Source organism: Acanthochromis polyacanthus, chromosome 6, assembly GCF_021347895.1.
Source record: "Acanthochromis polyacanthus isolate Apoly-LR-REF ecotype Palm Island chromosome 6, KAUST_Apoly_ChrSc, whole genome shotgun sequence".
In the NCBI taxonomy this organism is placed as follows: domain Eukaryota; kingdom Metazoa; phylum Chordata; class Actinopteri; family Pomacentridae; genus Acanthochromis; species Acanthochromis polyacanthus.
In genome coordinates, this window is record NC_067118.1 from 44,165,498 (window position 1) to 44,189,953 (window position 24,456).

Below are 24,456 nucleotides of genomic sequence, written 5' to 3' on the forward strand. Positions count from 1 at the left end.
CCCGAATTTCCATATAACCACTTAAAAATGTGCAAACATATGTATATGTTTTATTGACATAACGTTCACTTTCCCGTTCATAAATTTGTCTTCTCTGTGTTAGGAAGCGGTGAAGCTGTATGGCTGAGAACAGGGCTCACTAAAAGGCGGACCGCGGTCCGAATCCGGACCCAGATGCCGTCTCTACCAGTGTTAATTTGACAGGTCGCTTCTATTTTACCGGTGCAGCTTTCACAGACTCCTCCTGCCATCAGGTAGAGCTGATGTTTCCTTTTCATCAGGCTCCCTTTCCTAAACGTTAACCTTAGCTCCAGCTGGAGTGTTTCCTAAAGCAGCAGTATTCACAGGACAAGCAACAGACTTATTAAAACACTGAAACTGTCACAAGGCTGGACCCGTGCAGAGGAACACACCACCGAGGCAGGTATGGAAGCAATAAAGGGAATTTATTGTAGACAACGTAATATGGAGGCAGGTGGGTCTGAGGTGAGAGGGGAGTGAACCTGGAGATGAGTTCGGTTCCGAGGATGGTGAGCCGGGGATCGGCGGCCGTCTTCGGTCCGGTGGAGGGGGACGAGTGTGGCGGCTGATGGTATTTGGATCCCTGGCGGCAACGGAGTTGGATTGGGGCGGAGATCCAGGAGGATTGGTGCCGGCAGGACGGAGCGGGCAGACGTAGATGAGCAGCGGAGAGGTTCCTTCAGTCAATGATGCAGCGTTGAAGTGGTGGAGAGCGCCAGGCTTTATGGGAGCGCTGATTGTTAATTTTACCTGGCTGCGCTTCTGATGAGCCGGCTCGCTGCAGCCAGAGGGGCGTGACAGTTTCTGTCAGAACCCTCTCTTCTCCCCGTTTCCTATCTGGCATTCAAATACATTTTCCCCATCTTTTCCCCACTTCTCTCTCTCTCTCTCTCTCTCTCTCTCTCTCTCTCTCTCTCTCTCTCTCTCTCTCTCTCTCTCTCTCTCACTAATGTTTCATTTAGTTTCAAAATAGATGGCTTCAACTACATGGTTTTCGCTACATCAGAGACTATGAAGTGTTTTGGGTGCGGTGCAGAGGGACATTTAATCAGGGCATGTCCAGAGCGAGTGGATGGCAATGCGCCCGTGCGTAATTACGCACAGGCTGCTGCTCCTGCAGCGGCCTCCGCCGATCCAAGTGTGGCGGAGCAGGTCACAGAGGCTGAAGTAGATGATCCGGATGTTGTAGCTGCTCCTTCTGTAGAGCCCACGGACGCACCATCGGGCCCCCCGCCTGCAGTGGCGGGTTCGAGTACAGACCTCTCCATCGACGTCGATCTCTCTCTCTCTCTCTCTCTCTCTCTCTCTCTCTCTCTCTCTCTCTCTCTCTCTCTCTCTCTCTCTCTCCCTGTCACCGAATCCTCCAGAGGCCGTGAAACCCCCTGAATCCCCTCCTAATTCCGGTATTCCGTGCCCCCCTGGAAAGCCTCCATCTCCGTTCAGCTGGTTCGTCGTTCCTCCCTGCCTGGATCATCTACGTCTGCCCGCTCCGTCCTGCCGGCACCAATCCTCCTGGATCTCCGCCCCAATCCAACTCCGTTGCCGCCAGGGATCCAAATACCATCAGCCGCCACACTCGTCCCCCTCCACCGGACCGAAGACGGCCGCCGATCCCCGGCTCACCATCCTCGGAACCGAACTCATCTCCAGGTTCACTCCCCTCTCACCTCAGACCCACCTGCCTCCATATTACGTTGTCTACAATAAATTCCCTTTATTGCTTCCATACCTGCCTCGGTGGTGTGTTCCTCTGCACGTATAGCATTCAGGACCATGAACAGCTCCGCAGAGACGGCTCCGCACGGTCAGTGCGCACAGGGATATTTACCAAATCTGAGTCCTCCTCCCGCCGGCTGACGTTTTATCTTAAAGCGTGCACACACTTTAACATATCGTGCTCACGTTTTAACTTAAACGTGACCACGAATAAGTATCTCGAGCGCACGCTTTGGTATAGTGTGCGCACGAATACGTATCTCGTGAGCACGCTTTCGTATCTGGTGCGCACGAATAGTATCTCGTGAGCACGAGTTATATTTTTTTTTCGTCCGTGGCACCTTAGGGGCTCGGTACTATTAGCTATGACCAGCTGACATCTAAATGATTTGCTGACAAAATAATATTTTTTTTAAATTCCACATGTTATACAAATAATAGGAAAAGGAAAACATTGGAAAAATTGGTGAGGGTAGTGAAGAGATTACAGAAGAGAAAAGTACTGGACTGTATGGAGCTGTCGTTATGGTTGTGTTTAATAGACTTACTGTCTGTTTAGTAGTGTTGTAATTGCTATAACATAACTGTAAAAGGCATGTTTTTGGAAGGAAAAAAAACAAAATTTTGGTGCATTATCCCACGTGACACAACCCTTGCGGTGGCGGAAGTGGCCTGACTGATTGGAAATCTCCCGGCCTGAATTTCTTTCCCAGTCCGGCCCTGTCGGAATCAGATCATTCACATATATCCTAAAAAGCATGCTTTAAGCCGCACCTTTCCTCTTCTTCTCTTTTCTCTTTTTCACTCTTTTTCACTCTTTTTTCCTTATCACCTAAATTTGTGCAACCATGGAGCATAAACAACTCAGTCAAAAAGCTACTTTAGGAAACCATACGTCTACGGCCGGAACTTTAAAGTGCTTTATCTATGACTAAAGTAAATCTACACCCCCAGTTCCCTTTCTCTTTTTATGGAACTGACCTACTACATGTGCTCACATATAATAGGTTTTTAGGCCAGTATACTAAACTGCCTCTAAGAGGGCTTTTAATCCAGATTTGCGGCTTTCCATTCCTCTATATTATCCTATTTCCTTTATTTTCCTTTAGGCCTCTTGTTCTCTTCTCATTTCATCCCTTCTTCTCTATATTTTAGTTCGCCAATTGACCTTTGGGCCCCAAAGGTAAATCTACTCTATCCTCTTTTATTTTTAAATGCCAATTTGACTATTAAGCCAACGTTCACATAAAGCTTCTAACTCCCACATGTCTTACCGTTAACAGGATTCAGGCCTGTCCTGTTACACTTGCATGGTCTTTTAGCTTGCTCCATCATACTAGTTCTGCTATTCTACATTTAACCCTTTCACTTTAACATCTATTTCTCTTTCTTCAACTTTTATTCTCTTATCCCAACTTTTTCTATCTACTCTATTCTATTCCCCACATTTTTATGCGCAATAAACCCCAATTTAGACCGAACATCGCTCCAAACACCCAAACACCACAGGACACCAGCGCACTGAATTCTTGACAGTGCAGCGCATCAGCCACAGCACCCATGAGCAAATCAGTATCCCAAATAAAGTGAGAACCAGCTCACCTGATGCGTCGTACCGGGACGGAGAAAAGCGACCAAGGGACTGCCGGCTGTCGAAGAACGCCGCCTCTGATCCTGTTCGTGACGCCAAATTTGTCGTTGTTCCTCTCTCTGGTGTCCATGATGTGCAGGTGAAGGAGAAAATGTCCGTGACACTGACTTTCTTTAAAAGTATTTTATTAAAAGAAAGAGCAGCATCAGTACAGACAAAAGCAGTCTGGAAGGAGTAGGCCAATTGAATCCTCCTTCTTGGACAATGACCAGCAATCAGGTTTTATAGGTTTTCAACATATAGGAGGAGTTAAAACAAATGGTTCTTTATTGCCTACCATATGGGGAAAGCAGAGAGCATCCCCAAACAAACCCCCCTTCTCTACAGCAGCTGAAGAATCCCTAAATCAATGTTTTGGACAGAAGAACCCTCATAAAAACACCTCCAGCAGGGCTCTGGAAACAGGAAAACACTTTCCCATGGCATGGGTTGAATATAATGCAGATTCCATCTGTGGTCAGAGACACCAGAGCAGACACTACATATAACAAGCAACTCATATCAAATACTAGAACAAACAAAACAGATTCTGTACTACTAACTTATTAGGTAATACATGTAACAGATCAGATACCACAAGGTCCAACACAGAAACACCTGATGATCAGAGTTCAGGTGGAGGCAGGAAGATACTGGACCATGAAGGCAAAAAGCAGTTTATTCAATTAAATGGCTGAAGTAGAAGCAAGGCCTCAAAATGAATTGAACATTAAACACAAAAATTATTTTAACTTCCCATCATTGCATGAACATGATTTACTGTGGTCCTCTCGTGAAATGCAGAGCACAACAACATGTGCTGCTCATAGAAAAGAGTGCATGTAGAAAAAAAATAACTGGGTTTCATCTGAGACAAATCTGACATTAGAACGCCCAAGTTTACTCTTTTCAAAGTCATTTTTGGTCAAACACCTGTCTGAGCACCGCAGCCACCCAGCTGCTTCACTAGTTTTATGTTGTCTATACATTTATATTGTCTATTATATTTTATATTGTCTATCAGTACATAATTGTTTCCTGCCTATCTGTCAGCATGTAGATCACTGTGGTCAACTCAGGTTATTTTTAAATGTGCAAAAGAAAAACATTTCATCTGATGCTAATTTGTCTGTGTGGACAGATGTAGTGAGATCTACAGTAACTGTTGATGTTGATCCACAGAGTGGAGCAGCAGAACTCAGAGGTTCTCAGAGTTCAGTCTGACCAGCAGCATCACCTGGACTCCATATTCATGGTGAGTTCGTGGACAACAAGTTGTTCTCCATCTGTTGTGTTCAGGCGTCTCCATGCTGCTCTTTGTAGATCAGTGGACTGTCAGTGTGTCCAACATGGATCTGATGTTTGGCTCCAGGATTTCACTCTGATGGACTCATTCACACATTTCTCTGTTCCAGCTGCTGGAGGACAACATGGTGACTTTTGTGAAGAAAGAGCTGAAGAAGATGCAGAAGGTTGTGAGTCCAGATTACCCAGAATGCTCAGAGAGACAGAGGGAGGATGAGGAGGAGTTGGAGGGTGATGATGAAGAGCAGAGGAGCAGCAGAGAGATATTTCAGCAGATCACAGTGTTGTTCCTGAGGAGGATGAAGCAGGAGAAGCTGGCTGACAGTAAGAGGATTTGTGTAAAGACTGAAGCTGCTGATCAACAGAACATTTACTGAAGTCTCTGAATATCTTCACAGAATCATTCTTTAGGAGGATGAACTGCTGTAATATTTACTGTCATTTATTCATTGTTCTCATGTTTTTTCATTCAGAACTTGCTGCTCCAGTTTGTAGACGTAAATTTAAATGTGGTCTGAAGAAGAAGTTCCAGAGAGTGTTTGAGGGCATCGCTAAAGCAGGACAGAAGACCCTCCTGAATGAGATCTACACAGAGCTGTACATCACAGAGGGAGGGACTGCAGAGGTCAATGATGAACATGAGGTCAGACAGATTGAAGCAGCATCCAGGAAAACAGACAGAGCAGAAACAAGCATCAGAGCAGAAGACATCTTTGAAGGCTCACCTGGAAGAGATGGACCAATCAGAACAGTGATGACAATGGGAGTGGCTGGCATCGGGAAAACAGTGTTAACACAGAAGTTGACTCTGGACTGGGCTGAAGACAAAAGCAACCAGGACATCCACTTCATGTTTCCATTGACTTTCAGAGAGCTGAATGTGCTGAAAGAGAGAAAGTTCAGCTTGGTGGAACTTGTTCATCACTTCTTCAGTGAAACCAAAGCAGCAGGAATGTGCAGGTTTGAAGACTTCCAGGTTGTGTTGATCTTTGACGGTCTGGATGAGTGTCGCCTTCCTCTGGACTTCCACAACAATGAGATCCTGACTGATGTTAGAGAGTCCACCTCAGTGGATGTGCTGCTGACAAACCTGATCAGGGGGAATCTGCTTCCCTCTGCTCGCCTCTGGATAACCACACGACCTGCAGCAGCCAATCAGATCCCTCCTGACTGTGTGGACATGGTGACAGATGTCAGAGGGTTCACTGACCCACAGAAGGAGGAGTACTTCAGGAAGAGATTCAAAGATGAAGAGCAGGCCAGAAGCATCATCTCCCACATGAAAAAATCACGAAGCCTCCACATCATGTGCCACATCCCAGTGTTCTGCTGGATCACTGCTACAGTTCTGGAGGAGCTGCTGAGAACCAGAGAGGGAGGAGATCTGCCCAGAACCCTGACTGAGATGTACATCCACCACCTGGTGGTTCAGACCAAAGTCAAGAAGGTCAAGTATGATGGAGGAGCTGGGACAGATCCACACTGGAGTCCAGACAGCAGGAGGATGATTGAGTCTCTGGGAAAACTGGCTTTTGAGCAGCTGCAGAAAGGAAACCTGATCTTCTATGAGTCCGACCTGACAGAGTGTGGCATCGATCTGGAAGCAGCCTCAGTGTACTCAGGAGTGTTCACACAGATCTTTAAAGAGGAGAGAGGGCTGTACCAGGACAAGGTGTTCTGTTTCGTCCATCTGAGCGTTCAGGAGTTTCTGGCTGCAGTCTACATGTTCCACTGTTACACCAACAAGAAGGAGAAGGTTCTGGAGGACTTCCTGGGAAAAGACTGGAAAGACAAGAACAGAGACACTCTGGATGTGTTCCTGAACAGAGTCATGGAGAAATCACTGAGAAGTAAAAATGGTCACCTGGACCTGTTTGTTCGTTTCCTTCATGGCCTCTGTCTGGAGTCCAACCAGAGACTCTTCGGAGGCCTGCTGGGTCAGACAGAGGACCATCCAGGAATGATCCAGAGAGTCATCAACAACCTGAAGAAGATGAACAGTGATGAAATGTCTCCAGACAGAAGCATCAACATCTTCCACTGTCTGATGGAGATGAAGGATCTCTCAGTACATCAGGAGGTCCAAGAGTTCCTTAAGTCAGAGAACAGATCAAGGAAGGAACTCTCTGAGATCCACTGCTCAGCTCTGGCCTACATGCTGCAGATGTCAGAGGAGGTTCTGGATGACTTGTACCTGAGCAAGTACAAAACATCAAATAAGGGAAAACGGAGGCTGATTCCAGCTGTGAGGAACGCCAGAAAGTTTCGGTGAGTCCAGATGTGATGAACATGATCAGTCAGTGTAGATCAGTAGTTCAGTTCTTCAGATCTTCAGATCTTCTCACTAGAACATCTCATTATTCTTAATGTTTCATGTATTTATTTCAAACACCACATGTCAGCTGTGGTTCGTCTCAGATGTTCTTGAATTCCTTCAAACGCTGTGAAAATGTTCAGTTTTTCTGCTTCATTCTAATAATTTTTCCGTCTGAGTTATTTTCTGAGTTTCTTCCTTTGGCTGATGGAGGAAACATGCTGATCTGCTGAACAGTGATTCAAAATACTCACTTTTTGATAAATGAAGCTTTTTCACAGCAGTTTAGGAGACTTGTGTAATCATCCATATCCGAAGAGCTTCTCTTTCTTAGGAGGGAGGAGGTTTTCATAAGGTCAAGACCCTGACAAGAGTCAGTGCCACGTGTCATGCAGATACTTTCTACTGGTCTGATATAAGTCAGTGAGTGTGTAAAAAAACTGTACTCAGCTGTCAGGACCTGTTGTGTGTCACATCACTGCAACAGTTTGACTGTAACCTCACGACTGACACAAACTTTCTCCTTCATCCTTTATGTGCGGTTAGAGGTGAGATCACTGAGCTAAAGACATCAGCTTTTTCAGTTGGACAACTTTTGATTTGGTTCTGACATTTAGGTCCTGTAACATAAAATAAATGAATGGATGTCATTGATGAAGCTGGCCATACGGAAAGAACATTTAAAGAGGGTTTGACGTTAACTTCATGCAAATGAAGTCGACGTTCCATCGTACTGACTCACGTCACACTCTATCAGTAATGTTCATCACAACAGCATCTTTGGATGAGCTGATCTATACAGAGCTCTGCTAATCTGAAGACAAAGTACTTTACAACAGCAGAAGTCTGTCCATGTAGTGGTGCAGGTCAGTTTTCTTACATCAGATGATGTAACGAAGTCATCCTGCTGTTTTGCTAACAGCATCAACTGTTTTGAGGTCTAAATGATGATGAAAGGATGCAGTTGTTGTGCAGCAGCTGGATGCAGGCAGCAGGTATATTAGAGGTGGTGGAGGCTCAGGCTGGATGCTACAATTAAGGTGAAGTCAGTAGAGCTCATGGTCCCACTGGAACTTTTGAAGAAGTGTTTCAGAGAGGATGTACTAGATGCACACAAGAAAGTGGTTCTTGGAGGAGGAGTGTGAATGTCCTGTTTCCAACCTGTCAGACTGAAATCCATGAGCAGAAAGTTCCTCTGGAGTGACATGTTTTAGTATGTATTTGATTTTCAACTCACTCAGGCAGCCTGAGGTTTGTTTTAGAGAGATGACACTGTTTGACATTGAGAACATTATTGAAGTAAAAGCACATCTGGATAAGACATCTCCAACTCAGTTAACATCTCTGATTGTCAGAAATGTACATCAACATAATTCACTACTTAACATTTGTCTCTCTCTTAATGACAAATAATACTGACAGTAAGATAACAGATGTGAGTAATAGTCTTTACTGTTTATTTCAGGCTGCACAGTGGCGTAGTCGTTAGCACTTTCGGCCTGGGATCTTTCTGCATGGAGTTTGCATGTTCTCCCTGTGCATGCGTGGGTTTTCTCCGGGCACTCCGGCTTCCTCCCACAGTCCAAAAATATGCTGAGGTTAATTGGTTACTCTAAATTGCCCGTAGGTGTGAATGTGAGAGTGATTGTGTGTCTGTATATGTAGCCCTGTGACAGACTGGTGACCTGTCCAGGGTGTCCCCTGCCTTCACCCGAGTCAGCTGGGATAGGCTCCAGCACCCCCCATGACCCTAGTGAGGATAAAGCGGTGTATAGAGAATGGATGGATGGTTTGCTCTTTGTGATTTTGCTGAACAAATTTTCCAGAAGTTCATAAAAGAACGTTGAGGACAAAAGTTGACTCAGTGGTCTGTCATCACATCAGAATGTTCCCTGATGTTCATATTCATGATGTTCAGGTGTGATGTTGTCCAGTGATCAGTTTGGTTTGTGTAGCGTTTGACAGCAGACTGTAAATGTTGAGTGATGGAGGTGAAGCTGACAGCAGCAGGTCCACAGCAGAGACATCATCATCTTTCTACTTCAAATGTTCACTGAGCTCAACTCAGTCACAATATCCTGAATCCAGTAAAAACAGGACAGAAAATGTTCTCCTGATCTAGATGTTCTCCTGAGAACTTTGTGGAGTCAGATGTGGGATCAGATCACACTGACAGACTGTGGACAGTATGGAAGCCTGAATGGAACTCCATCTTCTGTCCTCCATCTGCAGATTGAACATTTACATTCTATAGATTTATATCAAATGATTCCAGGTTCAAAGTGTGCAGGTGTGAGAGAGGCTGATGAGAATTCAGTTTCATGTCAAACACAGAGAAGATCAGCTGAACCACTGATGTGTCCAAATGTTCTGCTTCAAATGCATGAAGGAAATCTAAAGTGTTTTTCATAATAACATGTTTTGTCATTTATGTCTCATAACAGACTTTATAGCTGTGAACTCTCAGAGAGTCACTGTGAAGTCGTGGCCTCAGCTCTGAAGTCCAACCCCTCCCATCTGATAGAACTGGACCTGAATGGAAACAACTTGCAGGATTCAGGAGTGAAGCATCTTTCTGATGGACTGCAGAGTCCAAACTGTAAACTGGAGACTCTCAGGTCAGTTCACTGTCTGTTGATGCTTTTTCTATATATTCAACTCTAGTGCCTATCATAATTATTCACCCTCTTTTTAATTTAATGGTATAATTCAATAGAGGTCCATCAAATTGTTGCCAATAGTCTCACAATTAGTGAAATGAAAATCACCTGAGTGGTGTGGGTGTGTTTCAAGTGATTGAGTTGTAAAACACCTGTCTGAAGGGTCCAGAGAGTGGTTGATCAGTATTCCTGGCTACCATTACACCATGAAGACAGAAGAACACTCTAAGCAACTCAAGGAAAGGGTTATTGAGAAGTACAATTCAGGGGATGGTTACAAAAACATTTCCAAGGCACTGAACATCCCCCGGATTTCAGTGAAATCAATTATCAAGAAATGGAAGGAATATGGCACTTGTGTGAATCTGCCTAGATCAGGCCGCCCTCGTATACTGAGTGACCGTGCAAGTAGGAGACTAGTGAGAGAAGCCACCAAGACCCTACAACTACTCTGAAGGAGTTACAAGCTTCACCTGCTGAGATGGGAGAGACTGTGCATGTAGCAACTGCTGCCCGGGTTCTTCACCGGTCAAAGCTTTATGGGAGAGTGGCAATGAGAAAGCCACTGTTGAAGAAAAGTCATATTAGCTCTTGACTAGAGTTTGCCAAAAGCATGTGGAAGACTCCATGGTCAAGTGGAAGAAGATTCTTTGGTCTGATGAGACCAAAATTGAGCTTTTTGGCCATCAGACAAGACGTCATGTTTGGCGGAAACCAAACACTGCACATCACCAAAAACACACCATCCCCACTGTGAAGCATGGTGGTGGCAGCATCATGCTGTGGGGATGTTTCTCAGCAACTGGACCTGGAAGGCCTGTAAAGATAGAGGGCAGAATGAATGCTGCAAAATACACTGAAATCCTGGGGGACAATCTTTTTCAGTCTACAAGAGAACTACGTCTTGGGAGAAGATTTATTTTCCAGCAAGACAATGATCCAAAACATACTGCAAAAGCTACACAGGAATGGTTAAAAAGAACCAGGTAAATGTTCTGGAGTGGCCGAGTCAAAGCCCAGACCTCAATCCTATAGAGAATTTGTGGCTGGACTTGAAAAGGCCTGTTCATGCCCGATACCTGCGCAACCTGACAGAGCTTGAGCAGTTTTGCAAAGAAGAATGGAGCAAAATTGCAGTGGGCAGATGTGCAAGACTGACTGAGACCTATCCACACAGACTCACTGCTGTGATTGCAGCCAAAGGGACATCTACTAAATACTGACTTGAAGGGGGTGAATAATTATGCAAACAATTATTTTCATTTATATGATTTTCTTTCATTAACATCACTTTGTAGAAATCTGTTTTCACTTTGACATTAAAGAGTTTTTTCCAATAATTTTTTTTGTTAAAAAAGCTAAATTTTATTGACCATGATTGATTTATGAAAGCAATAAAAGGGTAAAACATCAAAGGGAGTGAATACTTATGATAGGCACTGTATATGGAACTTTGGTGGACTTTGACTCGATTAGTGTCAGTCAGAAGCTGAAGCTGATGTTAGTGTGAGCTGATCTCATGAAGTGAATCCTTCGTTTTTGGGTCACTGTCAGTGTGGAGACCGGTGGCGTGGAGAGTAGAGTTCTGTAGTGTTATGTTGATTTTACTTGGATTTTAATGCAATAACTTTGATTAATTAGTTACAGAAAAAATAACACATTAAAAAATAATGCATTTAATTTAATCCCACCTTTCTCAGTTCCATAATTTCTGTCACACCAGAAACACTGAACCTAATGAACCTAAAGTCTGTTTTCCAGTCGTGAACAAGATGCACAGGAAGCAGAGTGAATCAGCCACAAGAAAGTTTGGTGAACAGTGATGGAAGACCAGACCTCATTGAGCTTGTTGGCTGGAAAATGTTCTTTTAAAAATCTTACCGATGGCAGCTTGGATAAAAACGTAGTTTTAGTTTTCTGATCACTGCAGCACTTAAAGTCGACAGATCACTTCAATGTAAAACATGTTGCTGTTAGCACCAGAGCTAACGTTAGCTATGACAGTCCTGGTACCGGCAAACAGTGTAGCCATCCCATAATAGACCACTTTTCAAGACACTGAAAGTGCTTGAGTGAACAAAAAATCTTCTAATGTTAAATGTAATTGCTCTAATGTCACTTTGAGTTTGCAGTAATCTGTGAATGTAGCAGACAGATGAAAAATGTAGATAAATGTAAATGAAACAAACATTTTTGTTTTTTAAGTTCACCTATTGGTCTATTCATCTATTCGATTGTCAACCAAAATTTATTTGAAATTTAGTAAAATGTAATTTTAACTTTACTTATTGTGTCAGATAGTTATTTGACAAAAATGCCATAAATGGAGATTAAACAATCACAAAGCCTCTAATTAATTAACTGTCTTATTGTCGTCCCACCACTAATTTGACTACATTATTGTTTAAGTTGAGGTTTAAAAGAAATATTTTAACTGTTGCTGTGTAAAGGAAATACTGCTGTTAAAAAGTACCTTATTTGTTTAAAGTGTTTGCAAACCAAATCTTATTGCATTTTAGTTCATAAAGCAGGACTATTTTTGTTTGTCAAGTGACGTGAACCAGAGTACTGTTTTGAGTTTTGCTGCTCATTACAGCAGGGCCGTGCAGAGGCCTTTGGAGGGGCAGGTGCTCAAAGTTTAAAGGGGGCACATGGAGCATGAATGTGGAACACCGTACAGAAACATACCTGATAATTCCGGCTGAATTGTAGGAACCCATATTCATGTAGAATATAACATGGAAGCAGTGGCACAATGGTTAAGTCTGTGGACTGCTGATTGGAAGGTCAGAAGTTCAAACCCTCATATGGCCACCATCAAGTCCTTCAAACTGTTACTTTAAAATTGAATTTAGATCCCCATTAGACACTGGACTGTTTAACTGTGGCTACTCTTCCTGGAGTCCTTGCTTTTAAATTTTGTGGTTTTTATGTTGAGCAGGATGCGGTTTTGTGTTGTTTTTTTAAAAAACAACACAAAACCGCATCCTGCTCAACATAAAAACCGCAGAATTACATTTAAAACATTTTCCGGAAAAATGTCCCTTATTACCCAGCTGTCCCTTATAGCCCCGTTTTACGGTATTAAATAGAATTTAAAAAAATACAACTTTGACAAAAGGGCACTTTGAGCATCAAGGCAAAAGGGGCAGGTGTTTGAGCCCCCACCCCACCCCACCCCCCACCTCTGCACATGCCTGCATTACAGCTTGATGTGTGGACATGAATAGGTGGATGAATGTTGTGCTGACATGTGGATGATGTGTGTAGAAGGCTGACATGATGATGATCCACAATAGCGGAAGGACAAAGTCACTCTGCTGCTTTTAGAGAAAAGCTGATTGATGAGGACAAAGTAATGTTGATCTGCACATTCAGAACCTGAACACATCTGATGGATCATCAATGATTTTATACACATCTTTTATCCTTTATTCAGATTGATGAGCTGCAGTTTGTCAGAGATCAGCTGTGATTCTCTGGTCTCAGCTCTGAAGTCCAACCCCTCCCATCTGGAACATCTGGACCTGAGTGACAACGACCTGCAGGATTCAGGAGTGAAACATCTGAGTGGTTTTCTGGAGAGTCCAGACTGCATCCTGAAGTATCTGGGGTCAGACATCATGTTTTCTTTGTGTGCTGAGATGAATGTGATGTAAAGTTGTGGTGACTCTAAACTGCAGCCATCAGGCTGATGTTCTACTGATCCACACTGAGGATCTTCATGGTAACGTCTGTTTTCTTCTTCTCTGCTTTAGTCCTTGGACTGTGGCAGAGAAATGTTGAGCTGCACATTTCAAAGCTGAATAAAAGCAGAAAAATCCTCCAGTGAATAATTGACTGTGAAACTCTGACACACGTGATCTTCAGCTCATATCTGACCTCATGTTTCTCTTTCATTCAAAGTGACAGCAGCAACTAGCAGCTGTTTTTATTCCTGATGAAGCTTTCAGGTGTTTCACTGGTTTAGTTTATCAAATGTTGTAAACAGTTTGTCAGAGTTGAAGGTGACGTCTTCAAATGTGTGCTTTTGTTCCAGCAACAGTCCAGAAGCACAAATATTCAGTTTAATGTGACAGAAAACAGAGAGTGTTGACAGTGGACAAAGTGGAAGCAGTTTGATGTTTTTACTGGATAAATGAGTGAAACCGTGATGTAAATGTTTGAAAGCTTTTGTTCATGGACTCATCAAACAGTGGACTGATAGTTTGAGCTGTAATTGAAGCTGTTTTTCATCCTGCAAGGGCGTAGGTTTGATCTCAACATTGGTAGGGACGATATAACAGCATAACCTGCATGTACACTTTTTGCTGGGGACGGGACATTAATAAGACCAAACAGATTGGGTGAACGGGGGTCAGGACTACATTTGTCACGAATATGAACCTAATTAATTGATAAGCTAAATGATCAGTGCAAAATAAATCTGTATTGACTTATACTAACTTTCATGTGTATTGGTTCAGGTGATAGTAATTAAATACATTTTAATTAATAAATAAATGCACTAATAGGCATTTGGTTTCAAAAGTGTAAAGTCACAACATGCTCAAGCCTTCTTTCCTTCTAAACCAGGCCGTTTACAAGAAGAAAAGCAGCAGCATGTGTTTTTTTTTGACTGTCAACACTTTGCTGAGAAACACAGACTGGGACCTCTCTCTCTAAGCTGCTTCTTGCTCACGTTTTTCTGGTTCTATATTTTCCAGCAGAGTTCACTACATTTCTCACAGTTTAATTAACGTTAACAGTAGAAAACACATACAGGAGGACAATTCTCTCTAAGCAGCTTCGCAGGTTAGCAAGTTCACACAGTTTAATGTTACGCTAACTCTGATGCAGGTCGGACTTTCAGTAGCAACATTAGTGGTGTGTTCCCCACGTCCACAACATTGACGTCTTTTTACATTACTTACAGTGTCGTCTGCTGCTGCTGCTGGCCGAAAAAAACTTCTAATATCCCTCCTCTTCGAAGGGGGCGGAGAAGGCGGCATGTTTATTTCTTGTTTATTTCTTGTGTATTTCTGTCGGGGCTGTGTGAGTGTGCGGGGGGTGGGGGGTGGGGGGTGGGGGGGTCAAGTCATCAGCCAATCAAACACATGTTTGATTGGACCGGCACATTCAGCAAGTGAAAAGGGGTAAATGTAAGTCTGAACCTGGTCTGAACATAATGAAAATAATTCACTGAATAATGGTAGGGTCAATTCTATCCTTACAACATATGGGAAGACAATCAAAATTACCTATATAACTGAACTCATTATATAATGCAAATAAGGTTGCTTAAAAGTTGGTGGGGACAATTTGACCCTCTTGAAAAGTTGGTAGTGTCATGTCCCTACCGTCCCTATGCAAACCTACGCCCTTGTCATCCTGAGAGACAGAAACTAATATTCAGCATCTGCTGGTTCAACACTTGGATGAATCCATGTGATGTTTGAGAAAGTGAAATGTTGAAATCCAAGATGCAGCCGTTTGATTTATCTGCTGATGAAACATGAAGCTGATCCATCAGTTGTTGAATGAGCAGAAAATCCAGCAGCAAAAGTTGTGACAGTTGATGAAGAGTTGAAGTCATTTATCAGGAGCAATGGGAACATTTCCTGCTTCACTTTCTGCTGATTTTCTTCTTTTCTCTGGTTTGAGTCATTAAAAGTGAAGATGTTTGTGTTTGAGAAAAGAGTTTGAAGACGTCACCTGGTCCTCTGAAAACTGTGATGGACACTTTCCACTATCAGTGACAGATGGATGAAGAATGAAATGATGTGAATGTAGAGTCCTGATGGAAACGTCTCCATGGTTCCACAACATGAAGATATTTTAGAGTCTGGAGCCTCATCTTGTTTCCTTCTTGTGTGTTTGTGTGACTGTGAGCAGAAAGTGAAATAAATGTCAGAGTGTTTTTCCTTGTGTTTGTTGCTCAGCATGAGTTTGTGTGGATGGAGCCACTGGTGGAGCTGCAGAGTTTCAGAGCTGAAGTCACTCCGTCTTTATTGAAGCAGCAGCATGTTGTCATTAATATTAATGAGAGCTCTTCTTCACTGCTTCTGTTGGACTGTTTGAAGCTGCATCCTGTTGGCTTCAGCTGTTTGGAGTTTCCATTTAGTAAACTTGGACATTCTGAAGCTTCTTCAGCTCTGAACTCATGATGAAACTCTGAATGATTTCAAGCAGGAACTTTGTCTCCTCAACTCACATCTTTTATTCTTTATTCAGATTGGAAGACTGCAGTTTGTCAGAGATCAGCTGTGATTCTCTGGTCTCAGCTCTGAAGTCCAACCCCTCCCATCTGGAACATCTGGACCTGAGCTCCAACAACCTGAAGGATTCAGGAGTGAAACATCTGAGTGGTTTTCTGGAGAGTCCAGACTGCATCCTGAAGACTCTGATGTCAGTTCACTGTTTGTCTGTTACTGTTGTAGATCTGATGTGTTTAATGACAACTGAAGGTCATTTATGTTCAACAGAACTTCCATCCATGAAGCTGTAAATCTGCTCTGGTTCATATTTTCTGTGAAAAATTAGTTTCTTTTGACAAAAGTCAAGTGTTTGCTGCAGAAAGTTGAGTGTTGTTTAATTAAATGGATGTTTATAATTTGCACTAAAGAGTCACATCTGGATCCAGAAGATCCTCTGAACTCAGATCAGTTTATACAAAGTTTACTGATTGAAGTAGAAATATTTCTTTGGTTTGTGTTGAGTTGAGTTTTCTTTGACTGATCCTGATCCTGTTGATGATGCAGCATGTTATTGATGTGTGGACATGAATAGGTGGATGAATGTTGTGCTGACATGTGGATGATGTGTGTAGAAGGCTGACATGATGATGATCCACAATAACAGAAGGACAAAGTCACTCTGCTGGATTTAGAGAAAAGCTGATTGATGAGGACAAAGTAATGTTGATCTGCACATTCAGAACCTGAACACATCTGATGGATCATCAATGATTTTATACACATCTTTTATTCTTTATTCAGATTGATGAGCTGCAGTTTGTCAGAGATCAGCTGTGATTCTCTGGTCTCAGCTCTGAAGTCCAACCCCTCCCATCTGGAACATCTGGACCTGAGAGGAAACAAGCGTGTTGGAAGGATTCATCAGTGAAACATCTGTTAGATCTTGTGAAGAGTCCAGACTGCATCCTGAAGACTCTGATGTCAGTAGAAGGTTCCATCAGTCTCTGCTGCTTCCAGCAGTTTTCTACTAAACTCAGTCAGTATCAAAGCAAAGATCCAGTGTCTCCTGTAAACCTGCAGCTTCTCAGTGAAGCTGTGAGAGCAGAATGGAGACAGAAACACAGAGACAGCAGTCAGCCAATCAGAGGAGCCACAAGCTTGTTGTCATGGTGTGTTTAGTCACATGTCCACTAGATGTGATTTTCTTGCATGTAAACGAACTGCATCTGAAAATCACACTCATGGTGGACGTCACTAGAGAGCCACAAAATTGTCACATGACAATGTTTGAGCTTCAGTGAACAGCTGCTGCACAGCTTATTTCTCACCTCAAATGCTTTCAGAAATACTTTTTGCTGCAGATTTTTATAATAAAAAAGAAAGTTTGCCACCAAGCCGCTGTGTTTAACCGATTCATCTGCCGGACCATCAAGCTGAAAGCTCGGTCACATGACCACGTAGTGATCAGCTGTTGCTCGAGTGCTGTCATGTGACAATGTTGTGCTCTGCTACTGACCGCCCACCATGAGAGTGATTTTCAGATGCGTCGTGTTTACATGCAGGAAAATCACATCTAGTGGACACTCACCTTTAGGTTTCATGGTCCAGGGGCTGACCAATAGCAACAGATCTATCAACCAATCATGACATGTTTTTTTGTCTGTCATGATTTGTCTCGTTTCATCCAGTGGGTGTCCTGAGTAACACTAGACAGACAGGCCAGATGCTAATTAGTTTTTCACACCTCTGTAATGCTCTAGGTGTGAAGTCTCATGCCCCTCTTGCCCCACACACCCACCCCCCAACCCCACATCAGGATCTGTTTACAGCAATTTACATCACAGACAAACCTGGAGTTCACAGCCTGTGAACTGCTGATAACTGCCATGAACTTGGTAGGTTTTCTGTAATTCACAGGACTGATAGTCTGGCTTTTCATGCAGTGTGTGAGCTTGGAGCTCAGTGTGTTCACTCCAACACGTTAACATGAAGCTGCTGCTCTGAACACGACTGAAGTCCTGATGAGCTGCTGATCAAACTCATTGATCTCCTCTGCTCTTTCTTCTTCTCTCTGCAGATGGAAGTGATGCTGATCAGGACGGTGTTTGTGCTGAGAGGATGAAGTGTGTCCTGATGATCCAGATGTTGAAGCAGCAGCAGCTGGTGTGTAGAGACTCTGACTGGACCATGTTACTGCACTGTAAAACATCAGGAATTCATTCAGTCACATCAACTCATCTGTTCTAGTTTACTTTAGAGAAATACAGCAGTTTTACTAATTACTAATTATTTGAACTTAAAATGTCTCATTTTTCTTTTCAAACCACTTTAGAACTAAAAAACATGAATTTGTAGAACTTGAGGCATTTTTTCTTCAAATATTGAGTTGAATGAATGAACAGCTCAGAGTTCACTCAACTCATTAAATTAAGTTCACAAGAAACAAAACAAACACAGATTTCCCCGTTAATGTTCACATGATACCATGACTGTAAAAAATGATCATTATTTTACAACCAGTTCTGTTTGTTTTGTTCAATTACAAACAATATCTAGTAAAATCCCAGAAAAGTATTAACTTCCATGTTCAACTGTAAATAATGTCCACATCAATAGGGTTAGGTATTTTAATAAATACTCATTTGTTCTTTAACAACATTTTTACTTTATTTTAATCAGCAACAAGTCACATTATTTTACAGATATTTGTCCTCATTTTAAAGACTATTTATGTTTATTAAAGATTGAAAATGAGAAATATTTTAACACTTAATTCACATTTTTGCTGTGTTTTGTTAAATTACAGATAATCTGGAATAAAATCACAGAAAAAATGTTCATTTATTCAGAATGTTTGCTGTAAAAAAACTGTAGAATAATGTGAACATTAAAATTCACTATTTTAATAAATGTTCATTTGTTCTTTTATTCCATTTAACTCTCACACTCTTGTTTATTGAATTTAAATCATCAAAAAATATCATTTTTCCAGAATCTGAAGGACAAACTATGTATATGTATACGATATATATTAATTCTATTAAAGGCAGAAATGATTCCAAAGCATTCCACTGTTTTATTTGACAGTTTTGCAGGATTTAGTTCAATTACAGATAATCTGTGTAAAATGATAAAAAAGTGTTAATTTCTACAATTTTAGAATCTTTCTTTTTCCAACTAGTAAATTGTTGTTGTACAATGTGTGACCAATAAAAATGACTGTTTTCCTGTTTTCACCTCAACAACAACTATTCCAATAAGTGACAGATGTTTTCTGTCATTTTCTCACTTTCTCCACTTCTTAAATGTTGTGTTTCTCTCTTCAAACATTTCCTCTGGCCTCCTTGCTGCCAGATGTTCACCGTTCCTTTCCACATATTTTTTCCAGTGTGGAGGTTGATGTCAGGTTGCAGAGTGTGCAGTAAGTTTCAGGATGTTTGTTTCAGTGCAGGATTAGATTTGACTTTTCTTTCTATTTCCAGCTGCAGTCAAACTTGTTGATCTTCTCTACCTGCAGCACATTGAGCTGATGAGAACAAAGTGTCCTGGAAACATGTCAGCTGAAGCCTTGGTGTCCAGAGAGAGTTTAATGAAGCACATGTGAAGGATTTTTACAGCATCACGTAGAAATCCAGTTTAGTCCTCAAAGGTCCAGAAGCAGCTTGTTGAGCTCAGAGTTCATATTTAATGTCAACATCCTTTGACCTTTCTGAGCTCCACTAAATGTTTCTGCTACTTTCTCTCTTCTTCACCTTCAGCTGGTTCCTGGTGTGTAGAAGCTTCCAGATCAATAATATTCTTTGTCTTCTGAGCTGCTGCTGCTTCCTTGAAATCCCAGTGATGATTTTCATCTGGACTGAAATCCAGGACTGAGACGCCCCTCCAGGACTTTCCAGGAAGGATTCCTGAAGCAGGCTTTGGTGGACGTTTGCTTTGGATGCTGGTCCTGCTGAAAGTCCAGTGAGCTTCAGTTTCCTCACATTGTTCTTCTAAGTGTCCTGGTGTTGGAGAGAATCCATGATGCTGCTCACACGCTCCAGTTTAGCAGCTTCAAAGCCACCAACAGGACTGTTGATGCTGTTCTTCTGGTCCTTCTGCCTCCAGACGTTCTGCCCAAACAGTCCACTTTAGTCTCATCAGTCCATCAGACTCCCACAACTCTGCTTTGTTCCACACATGAAGAGCTTGTTGTTGAGTGTTGTCAGACTTTATTTGCTGCCTTCATCAGGTCCTGCAGCTCTTTGTCACTTATCAGACTTTTTATCAGCTGCTGCTCTTAAACTTGTGCTTCCTCTTTGGAGGAATTTTTCTCTTTGTTCCACAAACAGGAAGGTTTTACAGCAGGTGTTACGGTTTGGGGCGAGAACAAACCCAAATGAGAGTCGCACAGAGCAGACGGCAGGCAGAGCGACAATTGAACAGGTTTTATTCACAAAAACTAACAAACTATGATGCCAACTATGAGCAGAAACTCCCAACCGGAGAGGGAGGGGGGAAGGCAGGATTGAGGGGACGACAGCCAGAGTGGAGGCATGTGCCGGCGCTCTGCAACTGGGGAAGCACGGCTGCAGCAACCAGGAATGACGCCGGTGTGGTGCCAAAGTAGTTCCCCCCCATAGAAAGTGTATCTCTTGCTGCAGGAGCGCGCATGCATTTGGAAGGGTGGAGCTATAATCCCATGTTTAGATATCAGCGTAGATTATGAATAAAACAAAATGTGGATTGTTCAAAGATGTTTGCTAATGTAGCACGTGACATTTCTACCTAAATAAATGCTTTTGCTGTACATTGCGTGTTGCCCAATGAATAATATTCCCAGCGCTGCCTAACAATGTCTTTTCCTTCTCCTTTTGTAGGAAAGCGTCATGTTGCTGGGCGATCAGCCTGCTAACTAAACGTAGGCTCAATACTCTCTGGGTGCTAGATTCAAATGTGCTGTAATTCATTGGTTAGGATCAATCTGTCCAACTTCTGATCCAGTAAAACCAACACCACTGTGAGCATTTGAACACACTGCCACACTCAATTCCACCTTTTACACTGGAATTATAGACTCTGATGAATTTACTGCAGCACTGCCAACAACAGTTGTTGCTGTAACTCACTTTCCTTTCCACAGGGTGTCTTATCTTCAGATATTTTTTTAATTCCCCCTCTGTTGATCATCAGAACTTCATAGCATTTATTCAGAAATTCTCAACACAGACAAATGATGATACAGGAGGATCTAGCAGAACATTTTTTGAGGGGGAGACACATAATTACAGCCTGATTGACTGCGTCTGCTAGAAAATGTACCCCCCTCTATATTCCTCAGGTACGGAAGAGTATTAGGGCCACCCATGAGAAAAAAATGAGAGGGGGTAGAATTTTTTTTTCAGCATGAATTTTGAGAAAAAAGTCGAAATGTCGAGAATAAAGTCAAAATATAATGTCGAGAATAAAGTTGAAATGTCGAGAATAAAGTTGAAATGTCGAGAATAAAGTTGAAATGTCGAGAATAAAGTCGAAATATAATGTCGAGAATAAAGTTGAATTAGGATGTCGAGAATAAGTCAACCTTTTGGAGGTCTGCAGCCAACTGCTCTCGTCTTTTGAGACTAACAACCAGCGCACTGCTTCTACAAAATGCCGTTCAGTCAGTTAGATGAACTAGTGAAATTATACTTCAGACTCGGCTTTAGTAATAAAGAAATACTTTCTCTTTTAGCCCACAGACATACTGTTGTGATAAGTGTTAGAACTTTGAAGAAATTGATGTGATGAAGTAATTGGCTATCACTTTGGGGTCATTGTTTGTTCTGTATGCCTCCATCCATACGACATAGCGACTAAAACCGTCAATACAGCCATTAATGGCAATTCCATATGGCTTCAATTTATCATACGAGTCCATGTTCCACAGCACATTGGGGCCTTTGTTGCAATAATGCCTGTGTCTCTCATAGCTCAGCGCATTGAGCTGTCGCTTGTGGTGTGGGTGGCGTGGCTTTGAAACCCAGTTGTAACATTTTGTGAATTTCTCTTTGGAGATTAATAAAGTATCTATCTATCTATCTATCTATCAAACGGCGCGCCCGCCTGAGCTCCACACCTTCAGGATCAAAGAACTTGATTAGCTGTCTTATTGTATCTTGTGTTACAACATATCCCCTCTGAACTGCGCGCAGATGCAGCCATCGGTAGCCTTGCATTTGTCCATTACCCGCTATTTCAGCTTGCACGAATGAGGCCACCTCTTCCAACCGTGTGTGGTTTATCCTTCAGAACAGTCGCAGTTTTCGGAAAAGTCTCTTCAAAGTTCTAACACTTATCACTACAGTATGTCTGTGGGCTAAAAGAGAAAGTATTTCTTTATTACTAAAGCCAAGTCTGAAGTATAATTTCACTAGTTCATCTAACTGACTGAACGGCATTTTGTAGAAGCAGTGCGCTGGTTGTTAGTCTCAAAAGGCGAGAGCAGTTGGCTGCAGACCTCCAAAAGGTTGACTTTATTCTCGACATCCTAATTCAACTTTATTCTCGACATTATATTTCAACTTTATTCTCGACATTATATTTTGACTTTATTCTCGACATTTCGACTTTTTCTCAAAATTCATGCTGAAAAAAAAATTCTACCCCCTCTCATTTTTTTTCTCACGGGTGGCCCTAATACTCTTCCGTACTCAGGTGATGTACCAACATCATGTGGTTTATTCTGCAGACATTTGTGGTCATGCACAACAAAACTTGTGACTTAGGACTAGTTTCATGAATCACAGCTAAAGTTATAGGGGGATACACATTATTTCAGCCTGATTGACTGCGCCTGCCAGAAAATGTATCCCTCCTCTATAATGAAAGTTTCTCAGGTGTCTACATGTGTAGAACACGTGATTCTTCAATCAATTCTGCAAATTACACAAGGTCAGCCTTCAGCATTTTGGAGCAGGTCGAGGATCGGCATCATCAACCTTGATTTTGTCAATTAAAAAGAGTTAGCAATGAATCCTACAGATTACAAACTCATTGTCCAATATGAAGCTAAAAAAGAGTAACCCCTCAAAGTTCACCAAGACGGAAAACCAAAGTGGTGTGTGGGGCTAATGAGGCCAATGAAACCTTTGTGGATTTTCATGCAAGTCCCACTGGGGCAGACTGTGTCCAGACAGAAATGAGAGATGCTATCTCCAAAAGTTTATTGAGCGGGGATGTCAGTGGATATCAACAAGTGGGTAAGTCAGCCCTAAACTGAAACCACATGGAATTACTATGGAATAGGGTCATGGAAAAAAAAACAGTTTCTCCTAAGTTCTGTTTTTATTTTGCTCAGATTCTATCATAAAAATCCTCATGGTATTAAGTGTACATGTGGCTTTTTTAAAAAGCGCTACTCAAGCATAATATGTCATCATCAGGTTTCCCAGTGTTCAGGTAAGCAGTGACTCTATTAAAAAGCACAGAATTCATTCCATCAAGGTGAGTTCAGTCCAAGAAGGCAAAAATGTTTTAAAATCCATAGAAACCTCAGAAATATTTATCTCAGTACAAAAATGACAGAAAAGATGCTCTGAGTGCATTTTTGTAATCACAAGTAGTTAGTCCTCAATGTTCTTCTAAATCAACATACAAGGCAGTATTCATTCATGCAGTTTGTTGAATAAATGATAAGTTGCCCCAGCAGCTGTCCCAGCAGCCACAGTCCACCCAAATTCCATACGGCCATTACAGCCAGCAGAAACACCAACATATACCCAAGCTCTGACAGACAAATGGAACATTTTCTCTGTCACTTGCTTTTTCCCCTCAGTAATTTTCTTCATCATTTCTTATTATTCTGATAGATGTTAAGGATGCTTGGCAGAAAAGAAGTCCATGCCCTCTTCTCCAAAACTGGGGGCATCCAATGATATTACTGGGACATTAACAGAGTTGGTCCTGACATGGAGCTGGAAAAGCAGCTCTTAATAATTATTGAACTTATTTTTGCTCTATAGATAGATCGGTTTTACAGCTTTACAAGTCATCTTTGAAAGCAGTCAATGTATTTTTAGAGTCAAAAGTCTGATCTTATGTGCTTGAATTGTTCTTCCAGGTAATCAGTGCATATTTGGCTGTCATAGTGTGTGAACACAATCAGCAAGAATCCTGCAAAAGCAGCATTCATTGATTCAATTAGCTGTGACTGCAATGTGGCAGAAAAGGACTCAAAGAATCAAAGGTATGCATTGGTAATGATGAATGTTATGGATTTTCACTCACATTTCAATAGATTTGAAATGTAAAAGCTAAAGGAAAGCTAATGCTTTCAAGTATTTCAAATCCATGTTATAGTGGCTAATGTCTACCAACAACAATAAAATCAAAAAGCCACTGAGGGCACGGCAGCGAATCTTACTCGGAGAGTTAAAGTGCGTGCAGGTACTGAGTCCATTGTCCAGCCAGAAAAAGTGCATTTTTAGGCAGGTTTTATTTTCAGCGCTAAACGATGGTACAAAAGATGTTAAAACTTGGCCTGCTGCTGTCTAACTCCCAGGTAAAAAACCGTGTGTCCTCCCGGTGCGTTCTGTCACTGAGTGAATGCCCATTGATTAAATAGCAGCACCTGTGTGCCCAAATAACCCATGACCTTCAAAATAAGAGTATATAACT

At 42.0% G+C, this 24,456-nt stretch overlaps 1 protein-coding gene across 1 annotated transcript; it reads left to right on the forward strand.

The window, feature by feature from the left end:
- Nucleotides 1-1,794: 1,794 nt before the first annotated feature.
- On the forward strand, nucleotides 1,795-20,608 carry LOC127534501 (NLR family CARD domain-containing protein 3-like). Its single transcript, XM_051949766.1, is given in 10 exon segments — nucleotides 1,795-1,825; nucleotides 4,552-4,622; nucleotides 4,783-4,996; nucleotides 5,146-6,940; nucleotides 9,431-9,604; nucleotides 13,086-13,259; nucleotides 15,860-16,033; nucleotides 16,624-16,732; nucleotides 16,735-16,802; nucleotides 17,900-20,608. Coding segments are annotated over 10 exon segments (2,820 nt in total). The 3' UTR covers nucleotides 17,910-20,608.
- The last annotated feature ends 3,848 nt before the right edge of the window (nucleotides 20,609-24,456 follow it).